The sequence below is a fragment of the Mytilus galloprovincialis genome, chromosome 6 (assembly GCF_965363235.1).
Source record: "Mytilus galloprovincialis chromosome 6, xbMytGall1.hap1.1, whole genome shotgun sequence".
Lineage (NCBI taxonomy): Eukaryota > Metazoa > Mollusca > Bivalvia > Mytilida > Mytilidae > Mytilus > Mytilus galloprovincialis.
In genome coordinates, this window is record NC_134843.1 from 78,404,613 (window position 1) to 78,425,588 (window position 20,976).

Genomic DNA, 20,976 nt, shown 5'->3' on the forward strand with positions numbered 1-20,976 from the left:
TGTTATATTATACTTGTTTGAATCCAAAGTTGAATTTGTGTTATAAAAGTAATAAAATAATTTACTTATATTTGTTTTAATTTCTTTAATAATTATGTTGTTTAAAAAAACCCAACAGAATTCATACAGATGCAAAAATAACTTATTACCTGTTTTACCAATGCATGAGCGGACTTGCTTTATGTGTGAAAATAAAACTGGAACTGTGAAACATGTACTAATTGAATATCCGCTTTATGACGATTTAAGGAACGAACTTTATGAATTATAAACAGTGCAGATGAGAACTTTAACATGTTTACGAACCTTGAGAAACTGTCTTTTGTATTAGGATGCCAAAACGTTAATGTTATTTACAAATGTGCCAAAACCTGCAAATCTATTTTAGACAGAAGGAGACGTTTTTTATATCGATAATTTTTTAGACTGTAAAGTTTTTGTAATTTGTTTTTGAAATTTTAATAAGTGCATGTACATAGTTTTATAAAGTCCTTTTATTGTTTGATGAAATTTTACTTTTTGTCTCTCATAATTCTTTTAAGAATAGCAATAATATATATTTATATTTTATGATATATGTAAATATTGGATCGTGTATATTAATGGTGAGACGTTCATAAACTATATATCTATCTATTTATCTATCTATCTAATAAGAAAAAAACACTCAGTGGTCAATTAACAGTTGATTAAAAAATGTGTGTACAGTATAATCATTTGTTTGTAAAAGTTTTTCTCCTATTCCCACCTGAAATTTTACCTTTTCTTACCAGATTTATAAAAAGTGGGAATAAAGGGAATGAACCCTTCCACTAATCTCCCATGTAGGAATAGCCAGGATAGTAACATACCGTGAAAATGTAAAAATAGCCAGAAGACACAAATATTTCTTCGGACAATTAAAGTTTATAATATTATAAATAATTCTTTATTTGCAAAACAGACATAACCAATTTTGGTTATGGCAAATACATTGACAAAACAAAACATGATCAAACATAATGAATACTCGACAATATTATAAGAGATGTGATAAAAACAGTAATTGTTCTCCTTTCCTCAGTTCTAATGACTCTTTAATAAAAGAAACAACTGCTTTTACATCATTTGGTGTTGTGGATATAGTATAATCACGAGTTTATCAGTAAGATTAAGTGTATTAAAATTTACATATTTTTGTATATAATATTTTAGAAAGATTTCTCTTATTTTAATTTATTTTACAGTTAAAGAAAAAATGGAATTCATCGTCCAAGACATTACATATTTTCCATTTTCTTTCATTTCGTGGTATTTTGGTATATCGTCCAGTTTCTATTAAGAGACAATGATCGTTTATTCTAAATTTGGTTAACATTTTTCTTGTTTCTTTACTTGGGTGCGATAGGTATTATTTCATTTGGTTATTTATATTAGATTTAAGAAATTTATATAGACATATTTTATTATTTTCGTTTAAGATTAGGTGTCACGATCGTCAAAGTGACCGTTGCTTTAATAATAATTTCACATTTAAGATATCATGTTATTGTGATAAAAGTTTACATAATAAGATATATCATATTGTATTTATTTTCATTTGTTTAAAAGCACTTAATATTTAAGCAAGTATGCCTGTCAAGTTGGAAACGAAATGAAAGGGGGAATGGAATCAAAGATAAAAAACGAAGCTAATCGAAAAAGCTATAAACAGAACGAAATGAAAGAAATAAAACGCAATCGTTGAAATAATACGAAAGCAAATAAAATAATAAACAAGAATGTGTCCAAAGTACACGGATGCCCCACTAGCACTATCATCTTCAATGTTCAATGAACCGTAAAATTGGGTAAAAAATAATATGGCTTTAAAATTAGAAAGATCATACCATAGTGAACCTGTGTACTAATTTTCAATTTGATTAAACTTAAACCTGAAACTTGCACTTTCATTTTCTATGTTCAGTGGACCGTAAAATTGGGATCAAAAGTCTAATTTGGCTTTTAAATAAGAAAGATCATAGCATAAGGAACATGTGTACTAAGTTTCAAGTTGATTGGACTTCAGCTTCGTTTAAAACCACATTGACCAGAAACTTTAACCTGAAGCGGGACAGACGAACGAAATAGCGAACGAACAAACGAACCAACGAACGAATGAACAAACAGACGAACGGACGTACAGACAAGAAAACATAATGCCCCTCTACTATCATAGGTGGGGCATAAAAAATCACCTTAATAACTTTGTTAACAAAACAATTAGCTCTTTCACTTTAAAAAGTGTTTTACCTTAACGTCTACCGTCGACAACAATAAACAAGATGTGATTCCTCGACGAACTGATGCCAGGGACTGAAATATGAAGATTTTTTTAAATCAAAGAACGCCTCTCATGACAGAGCCATGCTTTTTATACGATATCAATCAAGATACATGATTGATCTGTATAAGAATCTTACATGCTTTATTCATTTTTCTAAAAGTTCTGGTCACATTCACTGTGACTGAGTTTCTGAGGTATCTGAGGAGAACAATTTGGAAAATTGGTCAATAAGACTGAATAGAAAAATGCGTACTAAGATCTTTTGGTCTTCAAAATTTCTAGATTAAAAAGACTTCAAAATTTCGGCTTTTCACTAATGTCAAAATTAAAATTATAGAAATTTAGAGATTTCCAAAGTCAAAATTTTTAACTTTAATGTTGAGATACAAAATTCAAAATTTCATCCTTAAACAAGTCGAACTTGAATTTCAAGATGTTAAAAGTCAAACTTTTTCCATTTATAAATATATTTCAAGATCCTACAAAAGTCAAAATTTCTACTTCAAAATACAAGTTTAAATTCAATTTTATTTCCACTAAGTTGTAAGCTTAATATATATATATAGTTAACGGTATATTATTGTTAGAGACTTCTGCTCAATTTTAAGACTTGTGACGTCAAATTTTGGGAATTTTTAAAATATGTTCATAAGACATAAGAAATTGGCCCATCTGAAGGCGTTGCGGATATATCTTTTTTAAAAAAAAATTTTTTTCAGTGGTACATGGCGGATTTATGAATTTATCATTTTATCATATCGTGAGCATGATTTAATATTAAAACTAAATTAGGTGTTTAATCTATTTGTTTCATTTGCCTTTAAACATAATTTATTCTTTTTCAAAATTTTCAGAATCACACCTTTTATTCACCTTAATTTGTTGAAGATCTTTGAAGGCAGAATTATCATAACAATTGAAAGGTCAATGCTCAACGGGCAATTTATACTGTTATAAAATGAATGGGTGTTCCCAGTTTACAAATGGTTGAAAGACTGATAAGTTAACCCACTAAAGAATTATATAATAGATATCTCTGAACGTTTATCCTCTCGACGCGTTGCAGCATCGTGATGTCAAAAATCAATATAACCTAAATATGTAGGGGGACATGTGTATAATTGGCTCAAAATCCATTTGATATATTGTGTTGTCGAAACTGTCAAATGGCGATATTTTAAAATCAATCTAGAGCATATAATGAATCAGTTTCCATGGCAATCAATATGCGGCGCGGAGACACTTTTAGTGTTAATCAGGATGATAACGAGAGGATACTGCTATGTTGGTGTGCGTTATATTTAAGCTGATTAGCATGTACACGCAGCAAACAGGACACAAATTACACACGCTGCAAATACACAATGAATGATTTAGTAGACTGAAGATGTCAATAAAGATTACGATCTCATTGTTTAACGGGCAATTGAACAAAGGACATGGAAGGATTATAAGGTCAAATCAACATTAATGGATCCTGTTATTTGTCAAAAGTGAATTTGTGTGCAAGGTTGCAATTATTTTTTGAAAAAAGATGTTGTCTGGTGAGTAGACATTTGTAATCATAAATTTAAAGTTTGAAAGACTGTTCATACATTCAATGATTCATGTATGTATATTTTGACAATTTATAAGCATGAAACAGGCACGAAAGCGGGTATGATTTGGATGATATTAATTAGAGTGCAAGCCCCCCCCCCCAAAAAAAACCCCAACAACAACAAAAAAAAAAAAAAAAAAAAAAAAAAAAAAAAAAAACTACATATTGATTCTGATCTTTTGTACTGTACAGACATGAAGTTATGTCCTAACTTTGAACAAACATTTGTATTAAGTCTCCCGCTAGACCATGCAGGGGCGTAGCTAGGTTTCAGATCAACTGTAGGCACAAATCGGCAAGGGGTCTGGGGGCCAGTCAAGGCCCCCAGCAGGTCCAGGGCGGAGCCATGATAGGGGGTTCAGGGGGGCTTCGGCCCCCCGGCGGAAAACGGTTTTCAGCATTTTAGTCGCACAATTTTGTGTACAAAAATATCATATTTACTGGTTTTTATCATGATAATATTCATGAAGACACGAAGAAAAGTTCGAAGAATTATGAATAATATTACATTAACACCTGAATGAACATAGTACAAACAAAAATCTGAAAAAAAATAAATATTTACAATATGCCCAGTGTAGATCAGACTAGTTTTAGATTAAGGCCCACAGAGTGTCAAAGGAAAAGATTTTCAACTTTTGTGAACGAATCTTTTAACTCAAATTTTGGCAAAAATTGGTTAAACAAATTTAATATTTCTGAACATTTATGAATAACTTTCAGATCCAGTTTCATACACAAAGACAATGATACATTTACTCAAAGTCAAGTCGACGGTTTTTTCTGCCGATAAAATCAGTTATACTCGCATCAACATCAACATTGAGGTGTCGGTGGATATGAAGAAGAGATAGATTTGAAAGTCGCTCGTCTCCCATTGTCGATCTCAGGTAGGGTTTTACGCGTCTCATCGCGCTGAAGGATCTTTCACTAGTTGCCGATGAAACAGGCATTGTCAATAAAATCCAAATAATCCTATACACTGAAGGGTACAGATCGGCGTTTGTTATGTTAAGGACACCAAGAAGTCTATCTGGTCTGTTGTCTTCAATACGCCAACGGGCTTTCCATCGTGCTATCTCATCTTCAAATTCTGTTTTTTCATCTAAATCCGAACGGTAAGTGTTGTAAATTTTGTCTGCTATTTCTGGAGTCAAGTTCCCTAATTTGGCAATAATACGCATTAGAATTAAAATGTTTATTTTTTTTAATTTTTTTTTTCAAAAGGGGTATAATCGGCATATTTATGTATAGGCACGTGCCTAGTCGAGCCTTAGGTAGCTACGCCCCTGCCATGGCATGTAGACCGAATAATCTGTCTCTGGAATTTTACATTTTCTTTTTAACATTTGGCTATTTTTTATGTGTGTCCACACGGATTTCGAAACGGTAAACATGGTAAACAAGGAATACGGATGAAGTCTGTCCAAATAATTACGAACAACCACCGTCTTAAAATTTTATATTATTTTTTTGCAGGAGGAAGTCGTCACAACAATTTAATAAATGATTTATGGAGGCTTGAATTTATACTGGTTTTACAACGGGTTGGCCCTTTGTTCAAGTTAAAGTTAATATTTTACCACGAGTGGAGGCGCCGAGCGAGGAGGGTTAAATACCGGCATAAAGGGCAAACCCATGGTGAAATCAGTATAAATTCAAGACCCCGCGATTTTTTCTCTTCTAATACATGTAATAGAACAAATACGGCATTTCTTTTTCGGCGCTCTAGGTTGGGCATGTTAACATGGTTAAGACAATATTTGGCGTTCCCGCAGAACTACCAGAAGTCCAATTTGCAAATGAATTCTGTTTTCCCCTATGTTTAACAATGGTACAATTTTTATGGTAAAGGAGGAACCATTGGTCTTTAACATGTTTAATGCAAATACTTTGACAAATTGTTTAAACCATAGTTTACCAGCCAAACAATAGAATTGCTTATTAATTTGTTTCTTTGTATAATAAATTAAAATTATATAAAACATGATATTTCAACTTGAAACATTTTTTTTTATAGGGAGGGTGTTTATGGTTCTTTCAAAGTCAAATTTTATTCTCATGTTTTCTTGTCTAAATGATTCTAATTTCTACGAATTAAGGCTTGTATGGTAAATTTAGTTAAAATCAAATAAAAATACCCTACACCCCTTTTTCAAAATAAATTTAAAGACGCATTGAGTTTGATGATACGGGTTAACAATTTGCTTTAAGTTATTTTTTTTTTATCTTAAGCATGTTAAGCTCAAGATTTAGATTTTCTGTTAAGAATCTGACTGCTTATTATAATGTTCGGTTAGGTCCGAAACTGGAAGATATCATTTATGAAAATAATTATATTATTCTACGCCCTCAAATGCGTTGTAATAAAGTTACAAAGTTCTGGATGACGAATCCCATTTCTTTTTATGATGTAAAATAAAAAAAATGATTAAGAAATGTCTTTTTTAGCGATTTAAAATATTTTCCAAATCCTATTCAGCAGGTGAAATCCTTTATTAAACAGTGTATCATCGGGAACTAAGTACAAAAAGGGGGGGGGGCACTTGAGGTCATCATGTTTTGTGTTGTTTTCTTGATACTTTATTTTATATAAATGTAATTGTCATCATTATATTATAGTTTATACGTGTAATTGTTATTATGCCTATCCTCTATTAGGTGTAATTTGTGCTTGATAAAGTATTAATTATATATATTATCTGTATAACACATGTGTAACCCATTGTATTGATATTTATATCCCAAGCGAAATCAATTTTAATTTTAACTTTTATTGCAAAAAGTGAAACCCTGACGGGTTCAAATGCAAACATAATATATAAGTATGCATTCAAAAAAAAGTAAAATCACAAAAATACTGAACTAGCCCAGAGGAAGATCAATTCGGAAAAATCTATAATCACATGGCAAAATCAAATAACAAAACGCATCAAAAACGAATGGACAACATATTCAACTTCCTGTTGTCGATAAACTACTAGAATACTATATATATAGTACCCAAGTTTGTCGTTAAAACACGTATTCATGAAATCTTATTAATTAAACAAGTTAAAGTGGAAATGAAAGAAATGTAAATGTACTACACTTTAATATATATGTAATATAGGGCATGGATATCTGTATCGCTAGTTGAGCTGTACATGCAAGGCATTATCATGATTATGGAGGTATTGTAACATTTTTCTGCAGGACATGGATAACTAATCCCAAGGCTTTATATTGTAAATTGTATATTATACAATAGATACATGTAGGTATTACATCTATGACTATACATATCCTTTATAATCTTAAGTATGCATTCAACAATGGTGTGCAGCTTCCTGTTGCCAAAAGAAGTGTTCGATACACCGGTCGTTAATTACTCGAGTGTCGTTAAAGCTTCCTCATGGAAGTGGAAAGTTAAATTAAAGTGGAAAGAAACGAAACGTAAACATGGTAAATGTACTACACTTTATAAATGATTTTATATTATATTATTAACTTCATCTCCTATATTAAGCAAGTAATTCTTTCATACATGTGCTCATTTTAATGTTTAAGGTTTCACGGTGTCCTATAGTTATTTCGGAGCTTTTTAAGGCTGACTATGCTGTACGGGCTTTGCTCATTGGTGAATGCCGTACGGTGACCTATAGTTATTATAAAAAAGATGTGGTATGATTGCCAATAGTTCAACTCTCGACTATAGTTGTTAATTTCTGTGTCATTTAGTGTCTTGTGAAGAGATGTCTCATTAGCAATCTGAATCATACCAAATCTTTCTTTTTTTTTATATAAATAAGTAATGTTGTTTTGCACTTGACTAATTGTTTATCATGTTTATGTAATTTGCTCATGTCCCTTCTTGCGCCACTTATAATTTGGAATACAGTATATTTGATCATATTTTAATTTTATTTTATTCTATCCTATTGGGTTTTTCTGTTGTTTTTTTTTCATAAAGCATGTTCGATTTATTGATTGATTGATTATTGGATGCTTAACGTCCAGTGGCAAATATTTCATGCATGTTGTACGATTATCGATATACAAATAATATATATGACACTAGACAACATTGTAGAACCTCTTTTAGTCAGCAAGAGATGACTCTACAATGAGTATTGAGACAATATTTTTGGCGGTCTGTTGCAATGTTCCTAAATTTAATAACCACTAGAACACACCCGCGAAATCGCGGGCATATACAGCTTTAGAACTGTTGTAGAATGATTTTTTTGTAAAAGATTTTATGTATGGAGAATTTCATAAAAGGTATCAAAAGCCCTCTCCCTTTTTCCAAAGTCCGATATTTGTTTCCTTTCTGTTAAATTCAATTATTTTCGTGTTTATGGCCTCAGACCACAGTTATTCTTCTCCTTTGCTACAATACCTCTTTTGGTAAAAGTCAAATCAAATTAAAAATTTGCATCGTTTCAAACATGAAATCAATGTAACTGCTTATATATAGACCATTATTATTCTAAAAAAATATGCTTCTTGGACAATCCATTTTGAGAGCCTTATCAACATACCAATGGTAAGATATGAATCATGTATAAATGACTAAGACCGACTTAGGTTAATTTGAGGGGTCCTGATCCCGAAATCCCGGACTTAAAATCATGAAATCCCGAGATGCAAAATTTAAAGAAATTCATATCCCGAAATCCCGAAATCGAAAAATATATTTACGGAATTCCGTAAGGATCAATCCCCAAATCCCGAGCTTAAAAACACCCGATCCCGACGCCCCGAAAAATGTCCTGCCTCTCTCTAATCTCTGCCTTACTTTCATTTTTGCCAAATCACTATTTTCCCTTTCGATCCCGAAATCCCGGGCTTAAAATCATGAAATCCCAAGATACAGAATTTAAAGAAATTCATATCCCGAAATCCCGAAATCGAAAAATATATTCCCGGATTCCGTAAGGATCATTCCCCAAATCTCGAGCTTAAAAACACCCGATCCCGACGCCCCGAAAAATGTCCTGCCTCCCTCTAATCTCTACCTTACTTTCATTTTTGCCAAATCACTATGTTCCCTTTCAACTATAAATTTTTATGACCAATTTATGGCCATTATGTTTTCTAGTCTGAGCATCCGTTCGTTCGTTCGGTCGTCCGTCCGTCTGTCCCGCTTTAGGTTTAAGTTTTTGGTCGAGGTAGTTTTAGATGAAGTTGAGCATGTTTTACTTATTAATATACATGTATATGCAAGTGGTATGACCCCTTAAATGGTAAACATTTCAAAGAAAACAGTAGACAGAATCAGGGACTTTCTATACTATCATAAAAAGTCCCTGGCAGAATACAGAGAGTTTTTATATATTAAAGTAGTATAATCGTAGTTTACATGTAGATAAACGCCGAAAATAATTCCCCTCTCTAAGGAGGTGTAATACTTGTGGTTCTTCCGATCTTAACACGATGATATGAAACGCGAAAAATAATTGTCCTCTCTAAGGAGGTATAATAGTTATGATTCTTTCGATCTAAACACCATGATATGGAGAACGCTCTGAATGGCTTATTTATTTTTCATTTTTGTTATCTATCATACGATTGGTTGTACTTGTGTCACATGTTTTACTTATTTTAATATATATGCAACTGGTATGACCCCTTAGATAGTAAACATTTCAAAGAAAACAGTAGACAGAATATAGAGTCTCTAGATATATTGAAGTAGTATAATCGTAGTTTACATATCGATAAACGCGAAAAATAATTGTCCTCTATAAGGAGGTATAATAGTTATGGTTCTTGCGACCTAAACACCATAATATTGAGAACGCTCTGATTGGCTTATTTATTTTTCATTTTTATGCCCCACCTACGATAGTAGAGGGGCATTATGTTTTCTGGTCTGTGCGTCCGTTCGTCCGTCCGTTCGTTCGTCCGTCTGTCCCGCTTCAGGTTAAAGTTTTTGGTCGAGTTAGTTTTTGATGAAGTTGAAGTCCAATCGACTTCAAACTTGGTACACATGTTCCCTATGATATGATCTTTCTAATTTTAATGCCAAATTAGAGATTTTACCCCAATTTCACGGTCCACTGAACATAGAAAATGATAGTGCGAGTGGGGCATTCGTGTACTGAGGACACATTCTTGTTTTTATCTATCATACGATTGGTTGTATTTGTGCATGTTTCAACCCGGAAGTCTTATCTATGACTAAAATTCAGTCTGATGACGGAATCATATCCGGACTCCTTTTTTGTCTTTTCTCCCAAAATTACTCAATCTGAATAATCATAAGAATGGATGACAAATTGCGACTATGTATGTTACCTATAGGACACAGAGACATGATGATTGATTTATTGTGGAAGGAAGAGAAGCGACACACAAAATGAGGCCTTCTCGTTTAATAGAATAGATGACGGAATCATATCAGGACTCCTTATTTGTCTTTTTCTCCCAAAATAAGTCAATCTTAATAATCATAGAATGGTTGACAAATGCGACTATTCATGTTACCTATAGGACACAGAGGCATGATGATTGGTTTATTGTGGAAGTAAGAGAAGCGACACACAAAATGAGGTCTTCTCCGTTTAATAGTATAGATGTTATTTGTCAGTTCTGTCATACATATTTGATTTTTGAGAAAACTTGCGACGTCGAGTGAAATCTGGATTGTTTATATATACAAGTATTGATACTGCAATTCATTTATATGATCACACAATAAAACCAATTTTATTATATTGTAGTGAAATTTGGGGTTCATTTAAAATTAACTCTGCTGCTTGCAAGAAAAAAGTGATTATCTATTTGAATTAATATACATAAATGATTATTTGGAAAATCACTTTCAGATATTTAAAGTATACTAGAACACACCCGTGAAATCACGGGTCCGTGACTGAATTAAAGTATATAACTATGCGCAAGCCTTATTTTAGTATTAGTATTGTCATCTGATAAAGTCATGCCGATTATAAGATACACAGTTTTTCTCTGCTTTCAAGTCTTTCTGTTTGAACCCGTCGAACTGGAACGTATCAATTATTGGTAATATTAATTATTTGGAAAACAAAAGGTCCTGGAATGGAGTATTTTTTAATCAACAGCATTGTCCTATATAAGTTATAAATAAAGTTGAATTCTTTGCTTCGCTGTTTTACGTCATGCCCACTAACAAATTGAAAACTGTACCTATACGCCTTATTTTTAGTCCAGATTTTTAGTATTCGTATTGTTATCTTAGAAAGTCTTACTGATTAAAATACTACAATAGGTAACAATTTGACAATTTAGTAGTGTCAACCCTATAGTTATGACCCGTGTATATAGCATGTTGATCCTGAATACAACGTTTGGTGGTGCGCCTGTCAGATGCGGAACGTACAGATAAGGTAATAGGTAACAGGTGAATAAACTATTGGTATCGGTAGCGGACTCGAGCCGGAACTTCTTAATTATTGGCAATATTAATTACGTGGAAAACAAAAGAGCCTGGAGTGGTGTAATTTTTAATCTACACCTTTGTACATGTACTATATTAGTTATATATAAAGTTGAATTCTGTGATTCGTCGTTTTTACGTGATGACGGCTGACAAATTGGACCTCGTAATTTTAGTATTATAGATTCTTAGTGTAAATAAGAAAGCCTCAAATTTAGCAGTGTTATCAGAGGTTGCAAGATTTCCTCTTTATTTTTCTGTCATTATATCTATGGTAAAATATGTACACAGGCTCAACAAATTGGACAAAGGGTTACTTTATGATGCTTATGTTTGTAATAAAATTTTAGATGCAGAAAACATTTAATTGTTGGTATTCATCTATAAAATATGTACTTCAATCACTTGATATACAAAATTTAGATACAAAGCTCAATAAATTAATTAAATTTGTAAAATGTAAACTTTGTAATAGTTTTAAAACATTTTGGTTGGTCAAAAGGTCTGAAACCTTATCACAAGGTAATAGTAAATTAGAAAATTATTTCAGCCTCAAGACTGACTTTGTAAAGGAGGCTTATTTATCAATTAAAGATTTTAGTATAAGAAGAGACTTTAAGAAGAGCTATATGTAAAATGAGAATAAGTGCTCATGATCTCAGAATTGAGAAAGATAGATATAGTAAAAAATATATAGAGAGAACTCAACGTCTATGTCATCACTGCTTATCACATGGGTCAAATTCTATTGAAGATGAGACCCATTTTACAGTAAATTGTCTATTATATAATGAACAGAGGACATTATTATTTGATAAAGTTATCACTTTTTGTACTAATTTTAAAGAACTACCTAATGATAAGAAATATTTCTGGCTGTTCACAAATGAGCATTTACCAACTCAGTCCAACATCCATGCACAAGATAGTGAAAATTTCATATCTTCTCTTAATTATAAAATGGATAAGAAAGGCTATAAATCTATCATTTCATACTGATAAGGCGACTGATATTATTACAACAAACAGATGTTTAAAACACAAAATTGTTAAACTTTCAAAATTTTAGGAAAATGCACAGGCACATGTGGGGTTGACCCTCCCCCTTTTTTCATTTTTAGTGTTTAATTCTTATTTTGGAAATATCCTTTGATGGTGTTAATCCTGACTTTTAAGATTAATTTGAAAACCCAATTATTTTTAAATATATGTTTTTTTTTAAAATATTTTAATCTTGCAATTTATTGAAAAAATTAAATTTTGTAAAAAAAACCCAAAATCTCATATAAAGAAAAAAAAGATACATTTCTTGATTGGTATTGTGTATTTATTTTTATCTCTTCTTGCAATTGTCACCTATATATTGTGAAAGAAACCATGTGGCATCTGTGAACTAACACAATATAATTGATGTGACAGTTTAATTTGAAAATTTTGTGTTCTCTAAGTGGTGCAGGAGATAAGTTCACTTTTTATTCAACATCATTTTGATGCAAATTCCTGGGCTTATATTGAAGACTGAACTCTCATGTGCCTAGGAAATTACATTATTAAAGGTTTAGAAATAAGATCCAGATGTAAACAAAATATTTGAAATAATATATATTTTATTGTTATAACATTTAATATAATAGTTATATAAAACACATGTTGTGTTAGACTCTGATCCTGTCCATAACGTTATAGAATGGTATTAGTTTTCTGTTTTGCTTTTTCCGATCACATTGTGTTGTAAAATAATGCCCTTTATGGGTTCTTGATTAGATTAATAAAATTCTTATCTTATCTTATACATAAAATGTATACTTATCTGAATTTTTCAGTGATAAAATAAGATAAACATAATTATTGACATCCTGAAAATTGAACCACTCAATATAGACTTTACCAAATGATATAAATTCGAAAGCAGGGATTACAGATTAAAACGTCATCCTGCTTTAAATGTTTGTATTATTAAGGTTAGTGTGTGAAGGGCCGCTTTCAGCTATGTTGCAAAAACTTTAACATATAAATTTTTGATCTAACCCCCCTTCTCTTCAGAGGTCAAGTTCAATCTTGAAAAATACTATTGTTGTGGCCCATTTGTTTCACAAATAAACCTATTAAGAAAAGGAAGCATGTGCATTTTCATTGACCTAAATCGACACAAATTTGTAAATTAACACATTTACATGTACTTGTAATCTTAACTTTGTGAATGGGGTTTAAGTAACATTTAAATATGTTTTGAATCGACTGATGTTAAAACTAGAATGAGGAAAAAATATAACACTCGTTTAATTTCAAACGTAAAGGCCAAATGTTGGAAGAAATTGGTAGTGGCAAGCCGACATTTATCACGTTTATTTTTATTGGCATTTACAAAATGCAGATTGAGTACAATGTCTGTTTCATAAATTTATTAACCAATCATCTTTTTTTTGTATTTTCGTCGTATATAGATCTATATCATATAAAGATAAGAAGATGTGGCATGATTGCCAAATGAGACAACTCTCAACAGAGACCAAATTGACGTAGACGTTAGTAACTAGTATAGGTCATCGCACGGTCGTTTGAAAATAAAAAGCTATACAAGTTCATTTTCAACAGCTGTTTTTTTTTTTGTAATGTTTTTCAAATATTGAACATTTATGTACAATATGACAGCAGAACTGAGTCACATGACGACTTCATAGGATTAAGCACCGAAAATACTTAAAAGGGAAAATATCACCAATATATAATTGGATACACGCCTATGTGAAGGGTATACATCAACTATAATTTTAAAATTGCATAACTGCTCCCAGTTAGTAGGTTGAATTATCCAGTATGAAATACAGAAACCTCAAATAAGACCAGACTTATCAGGCGGAAACCCGGTTGAAATAGAACAAAAGAATCGAACCTCTTTGTTAGAGAAGGCGACAAATGCTTATTGTAATGTTTACTATACTAGTTGTAACAAATAAATTAAAAGTTAATAGAAACAAATAAAATGACAATTTTCTTCTCAATTATACGAAGTGTTATATATATAAAAAAAAACACCATTTGCATAAGGTTTCAATTTATCTATTACATAGTTAAGCAGAACAATTAGATATCAAGTCGACGACATGGGTATCTATCAAGTTGGATGTAGAACATGCATAACTTCCGATTTTTTGGAAAAAATTACCACGGACGGAGAACATATCAATCTATTAGTTCAGTTATTTTCGTATCTGCCCTTCCATTATGTAACTCAAGAAAAAATTCTAAAAAATGGGTAACAATTGTATCAAAAAGAGAAAATCGAATGGATTTCGCGAATAGTCAACCAAGCATCGTTCGAGACGAGATATATTTTGTGATTGTTCAACCAAGCATCTTTCGAGACATAATATTTTTCTCGAGTGTTCAACCAAGCGTCATTCGGAGCATGATATCTTTCACGAGTGTTCATCCAAACATTGTTCATGTTGTTCGAGACCTGATATTTATTGTGAGTGTTCAACAATGCATCGTTCGAGACATGATATCTTTCCGCGAGTGGTCAATCAAGCATCGACCGAGACATGATGGATTTCGCGAATAGTCAACCAAGCATCGTTCGAGACATAATGTCTTTTTCTAGTGTTCAACCAAGCGTCATTCGAGGCATGATATCTTTCGCGAGTGTTTAACCAAGCATCGATCGAGACATAATATATTTACTGTGAGTGTTCAACAAAGCATCGCTCTAGACATGCAAGATTTCGTGAATAGTTAACCAAGCATCGTTTGAGACATGACAGCTTTCGTGAGTGTTCAACCAAGATTCATCAATGGCATGATATCTTTCACTAGTGTTCAACCAAACATCGTTCGAGACATGATATATTTTTGGCTGCGGGTGTTCAACTAACCCATCGTGCAAAACATGATATCTTGTCCGGACTACGGTTGGTCAAAAATTAAATTAAATTAATTAAAAAATAAAAGAACATCATGAACATATAGACTCTAGAGTAAAACTGTGTCGATTTGAAATTCTTGGATCAGGCTGCGCTCGGCATAATTCTTAATCATGATGTTTGTCGAGTATCTAGAGGAATAAGAAAACATAGCTTTGTGTGATTCATTATTTCATTGAATTGTTGTCAATGACTCAACTATTTCGTGCATGTAAGCATCCGCTTCAAATTTAAATTCCTCACTTACCTGACTGTTTAGTATTATATATTAGTTATTTATTCAATCTTTTAAAACAAGTTTTTTTTATCTTTTCAGATAAAGGTGATGTAGTCCATATGAAGGAACCCGTTGTCGAGGCAACCGGATGGTTGTCTAAGAGAGGGAGTCATTTTAAAGTTCTGTCATTCTGTCTAATATGCACTATTGTCTATATATATTTATACTCAAATTTGACAATCCGAACTATGGTTGTTAATGATATGATGCAGAATACTATTAATGATCTCCAAAGATGGAAAAACAAAGTGGAGGGATGGGTGAGAGGATTTTCGGAACTTTCTCAAAATCAAAGTAGTGTTAGTACTGTGGGACAAGTGCAAACAGAATATAGAGTAGAGAAAAACAATGAGTCTAAACATTTAACCGACCCAGTGCAAACAACAACACAATCACAATTGTTTACTCAACATTGGACAAAATATAAAACACTTAAAGAACGAATCGCAGCTTTAAAGGACGCTATAATCAGGAACGAGGCTGACCCATTGTTAACTTTATTCACAACATGGCCGACTAAGGCAGAAAAATTCCTTGTACATAACAGCACGATTAAAAATTGGAATTCATTGCATCCATTTGTGAGATCGGTTTTCTTTACAAACGAAGAAGATTTAGCGTCTAGGGTGAAATCGATGGGATGGTCCGTCTTGCCAATCATACAATCTGCTGTAGGGATTCCTATTTTAAAGTACATGTACACAGATACGATGTTGAAATTTAAGTCCACATTTTACGCCTATTCAAATGGTGATATATTATTCACTGAAGGTTTAGTCGAGACATTAATTTCTCTTTTAACTTCTGATCTTGACTTCAATAAGCCATTAATGATAGTCGGCCAGAGAACAAACGTTCAAGATATGACACAGGATGAAACTTCATCTTTTGACAAAATTATACAAGCTTCTAAGCGAGGAAAACTGTTTACCCCTTATGCAGAGGACTACTTTATAACGAACGCTATTTACCCGTGGAAGGAGTGTGCGGAAGTCGTGATTGGCCGAAGAGCATATGATAACTGGCTTGTATTGAATGCCAGGAAACGCGACCACATAACAATTGATGGTACTAAAACTATACTAGCAGTTCACCAAACAACGAAAGCTGGAAATTTTGAAGGACATGGTAGACCAAACAGTAACTATAATGATAGATTGTTGGTTAAACTTTATCGTCGTGTTTATTATGGGTCAGGGTTAACTTCATGTACCTCGTTCTACACTTTACCTAGTGCTTTAGGAGGATCAAAACTCGAAAAAAGAAAGGTGCATAAAAGCTGTTTCCCTTTGTAAGTGTCACTCATGGATGTCACCTCATGACTTTGCTCTCGAACTTTTAAATTGAAGGTATTCCTGTTTGCCGGATGGTATATACATATAGCTGTTTGCGCTTAGAAACGGAAGGTATACCTGTTTGCTCTTATACATAATTGTAAGCAAGAGCATACCTGTTTCTTTGTATTTTATTTCTGACGATTTCCATGTAGCCAAATTTTTACAAGTATTTAAAATACCAAAGATATATTATTATTCAAGTGGGTATTTAAGTAAGTATCAATTACAAGCAATGTATGCGTCAACCATCGAGTTGACGTTTTATGTATGTTGACAATTTTCCTCTCAGTTCAGGGCGTATACAACCAATCAAATATCAACAATTTTATTTTTTATTGTAATTTAAACATTACTGATTGTGTACCTTTAGTTATTGTCTACCTTTAAGTACTTCAGTACTGGTCTTTTATTTAGATACATATTAATGTGTTTTATTGACCTTTAGGTAATGTGCTTGACCTTTATGAGATTATGTATTTATAACAGATCCATGTTATTTATTCACAATTGTTTAATACTCGTCGATTTATAGAGCTCGACACATTTTGCAGACTTGTCTATTATTGAAGACTGTAATTAGATGTCTGTTTTGGTATTTTATGTTGTAGGATTGCTGTCACATTATCGAAAACTCAACATTCATTTTAGTTCATATTTGAAATCCGAGGGTGCTTAAGTTAGGTTGTTTGACCTCAGATGAATATTCATTCGATATTTTTATATTTTTGTTTAACCTCTTTGTTTATGTAACCTTTTTAACTCGTATTTCTGTTATACGTTCATGCATAATATTTACATACTAGTATTTTATTTTAATGTATTTTAATGCAACGTGTCTGTGGTTAACCCTAACTTTTACCATGTACTATGATCCTGATGTCGATTTTTTTTCTGAGACAAGTGCCTGTAGAATGTAGGGTCCTTGAAAATATTTCCGTTAGACAAAACAACGATACTTGACAGTTGAAGTCGACGGGATGAAATACGGATACTGTGGTCCAAGTGTTAAAACAAGTTTATATGAGGTGTGTCCACATCTTTGGTTTTAGCGGGTTTTTTAAATTCTATAAACACTGCCATTTTCATCAGTTTTTGTTTCGCTGACAGAATCGGAATGGCTTTTTGTAACCGAAAGTATGCAAACGGTAAAGAGTGTCTGTATAACATACATGAGACATTTTCCTTACTTTCTCTCATTTCCTTAAATTTTAATTGGCAGTACGAGATAAATCTAAAGAGAAAGGTACCAATTTTAGTTTTCTTTTGAATTTTTATTAAGCTTTTGAATGCACTTATAAGAATCATATCCATGAATATACATGTATAAAGAGAAAACACATAGAAAGGGGACATTTGACCTTTTCTGAGTAAATGCTTCATAAGTATTATATCCAAGAAAATTTAAGGAAAAAAAAACCACATAAGTACAATTATTTTATAATACAATTATTTTATAATGCAATCTTATTAGATATCATGGAGAACAGGACATACATTTGACCCATGATATGTGAATCAGCTACGTAAAGATTTTAATAATTCATATATATCATTGTATATAGTTAAACGTGGCCTGATTAAGTTATTGAATATTTAACAATTTCCGAGGGAAATCCAAGGGATTGTGTGCGGAACTTCAGACATCTCAATCATTCAGGGATTAATTTTGTCCTCACAACGGATCATTGGTAGAGGGTTTCAAAGTTCGAAACGGACAGACATAACGCCTATAATATTATTCAACTGCACATAAAAGAAACTTCAGATTTACCAAACTTTATTATTTTTGTAACTGGCTATATAAAGTATATACTAATATATAGTGTATATCAAAGTCAACATTTCCCATGTTTGAACAACATTATGAAATTATTTTCTACCCTAACTTTGGGGTTAATCAATGGCCATAAAACGTCTCAATATTTCCCACGTTTTCAGTGCAAATATCGTATAACACTCAATTATTTACGACGTACACTCTGAAGTACGAGACATATGGTATATTTACAATCGAACATAATCACTAAATTTAAGATACAAATTGCCCACATAATGACACATTAATTCACCCTCCTTGTTAAATGTGAAAGGTTATTATTGATTATAAACCTTCCTCGAAACTTGATATTACATGTCTTAATTCCTAAGTTTATTACAAAATAAGTCGTAATACCCATGTAGCTGGCTAGTTTGTCTTTAAAAGTTGCGGGTCACGAAATTTCCATAAGTGGGGGCCCACTGACTGCCTACTAGGGGACCCACTCCGGTCATGCTTCAGTAATTCCATATATAATCCACCAATTTTTACCAGAAAAGGGGGGCCCTGGGCCTCCCCTTAAATCCGCCTCTGTTTAATGTAGACGTAGACGCGTTGTTCTCTTGTTTTTATACGACCGCAAAAATTGAAAATTTGTTGGTCGTATATTGGTATCATGTTGGCGTCGTCGTCGTCGGCGGCGGCGTCCGAAGATTTTTGGTTTTCCCACTATAACTTTAGTATAAGTGAATAGAAATCTATGAAATTTAAACACAAGGTTAATGACCACAAAAGGAAGGTTTGGATTGATTTTGGAAGTTTTGGTCCCTACAATTTGGGAATAAGGGACCAAAAAGGGCCCAAAAAGCATTTTCTTGGTTTTTGCACTATAACTTTAGTTTAGGTAAATAGAAATCTTTGAAATGTTGACACAAGGTTCATGACCACTAAAGGAAGGTTGGGATTGATTTGGGGAGTTTTGTTCCCAACAGTTTAGGAATTAAGGGCCAAAAAAGGTCCAAAAAAGCATTATTCTTGGTTTATGCACAATAAATTTAGTATAAGTAAATAGAAATCAATGAAATTTAAACACAAGGTTTATGAACACAAAAGGAAGGTTGGGATTGATTTTGGGAGTTTTGGTCCCAACATGTTTAGGAATTAGGGACCAAAAAAGGGCCCAAATAAGCATTATTCTTGGTTTTCGCACAATAACTTTAGTATAAGTAAATAGAAATCAATGAAATTTAAACACAAGGTTTATGAACACAAGGTTTATGAACACAAAAGGAAGGTTGGGATTGATTTTGGGAGTTGAGGTCCCAACAGTTTAGGAATTAGGGGCCAAAAAGGGCCAAAATAAGCATTTTTCTTGTTTGTAAATAAGTCATGTTTGTTTTTTAATTGTTGTTTTAATATTTTGAAAGACACGTCTTATTTTGTCATAATATGTATAACTGCATGCAATGTACGCTCTCCACGATATAACATTATGCGCTATATAGCCGTATGCGTTGCTGTAATTATTGTAAATTACATTTACTGTTAATGCATGAATAGTTTTCTACATTGAGAACCAAAGACCGAATAGCATTACACATCTTGTCAAAAGTATACAATTTATATTATGTTAATTTATGTTTTGTTGAAAATAAAATAATTTCATAATAGAATATTCGTTTAATACCCCCCCCCCCCCCTTTTTCATGCATATTATGTGTGTATGTATGCATTGTTAAGAAAAAAATGTAGTTTGTAGGAGTTCTTCGATGTATATAATCCCATTCTAACATTAACTCGGTACAATGTGGCAAGGGGGTAGAATATCGAAACAAGAGTGCACACACTGAAATGTCTCGCCTTCTATACTAATCATTGATATTATGTTGAGTCCTAAGTATAAAGTTAAGCATTATAACAACTGTCACATAAACTTAACATTAACCAAGATAACTAAACAAAGACCAATGAACCTTAAAATGAGGTCAAGGTCAGATGAACCATGCCAGGCAGACATGTACAGCTAACAATGCTTCTATACAACATATATAGTTGACCTATTACTAATAGTTTAAGACAAATAGACTAAAAAGCACAAAAACTTAACATTGTGCAATGAACCGTGAAAATGAGGTCATGGTCAAATAAAACCTGCGCAACTGACATAAAGATCATAAAATATTTCCATACACCAAATATAGTTGACCTATAGCATAGAGTATTAGATAAAAAGATCAAAACTCAAAAACTTAACATTGACCACTGAACCATGAAAATGAGGTCAAGGTCACATGACATCTGCCCGCTAGACATGTACACCTTACAATCATTCCATACAACATAGTAGACATATTGCATTTAGTATGAGAAAAACAG

The 20,976-nt window shown here is 32.4% G+C and overlaps 1 protein-coding gene across 4 annotated transcripts; it reads left to right on the forward strand.

Annotated features, from left to right (window-relative positions):
* The first annotated feature begins 3,400 nt into the window (after positions 1-3,400).
* Positions 3,401-20,273, forward strand: LOC143080416 (uncharacterized). 4 transcript variants are annotated; one of them, XM_076256253.1, is made up of 2 exons: positions 3,401-3,849; positions 15,547-20,273. In XM_076256253.1, the coding sequence occupies exons 1-2, from the start codon at positions 3,840-3,842 to the stop codon at positions 16,800-16,802; spliced, it is 1,266 nt and encodes a 421-aa protein (XP_076112368.1). In that variant the 5' UTR covers positions 3,401-3,839; the 3' UTR covers positions 16,803-20,273. The 4 variants fall into 4 exon arrangements, with proteins under 4 accessions (XP_076112368.1, XP_076112367.1, XP_076112370.1 ...); XM_076256252.1 differs by lacking the exon at positions 3,401-3,849 and adding an exon at positions 7,205-7,349; XM_076256255.1 differs by lacking the exon at positions 3,401-3,849 and adding an exon at positions 13,140-13,253.
* Positions 20,274-20,976: the final 703 nt, after the last annotated feature.

What these genes read in the sequence shown, in the direction of transcription:
- LOC143080416 (XM_076256252.1), top strand. Translation starts at nt 7,208, where the DNA reads ATGCATTCAACAATGGTGTGCAGCTTCCTGTTGCCAAAAGAAGTGTTC. An exon ending in AGAAACGAAACGTAAACATG is followed by an intron (nt 7,350 to 15,546) that starts GTAAATGTACTA and finishes TTATCTTTTCAG; the next exon opens with ATAAAGGTGATGTAGTCCAT.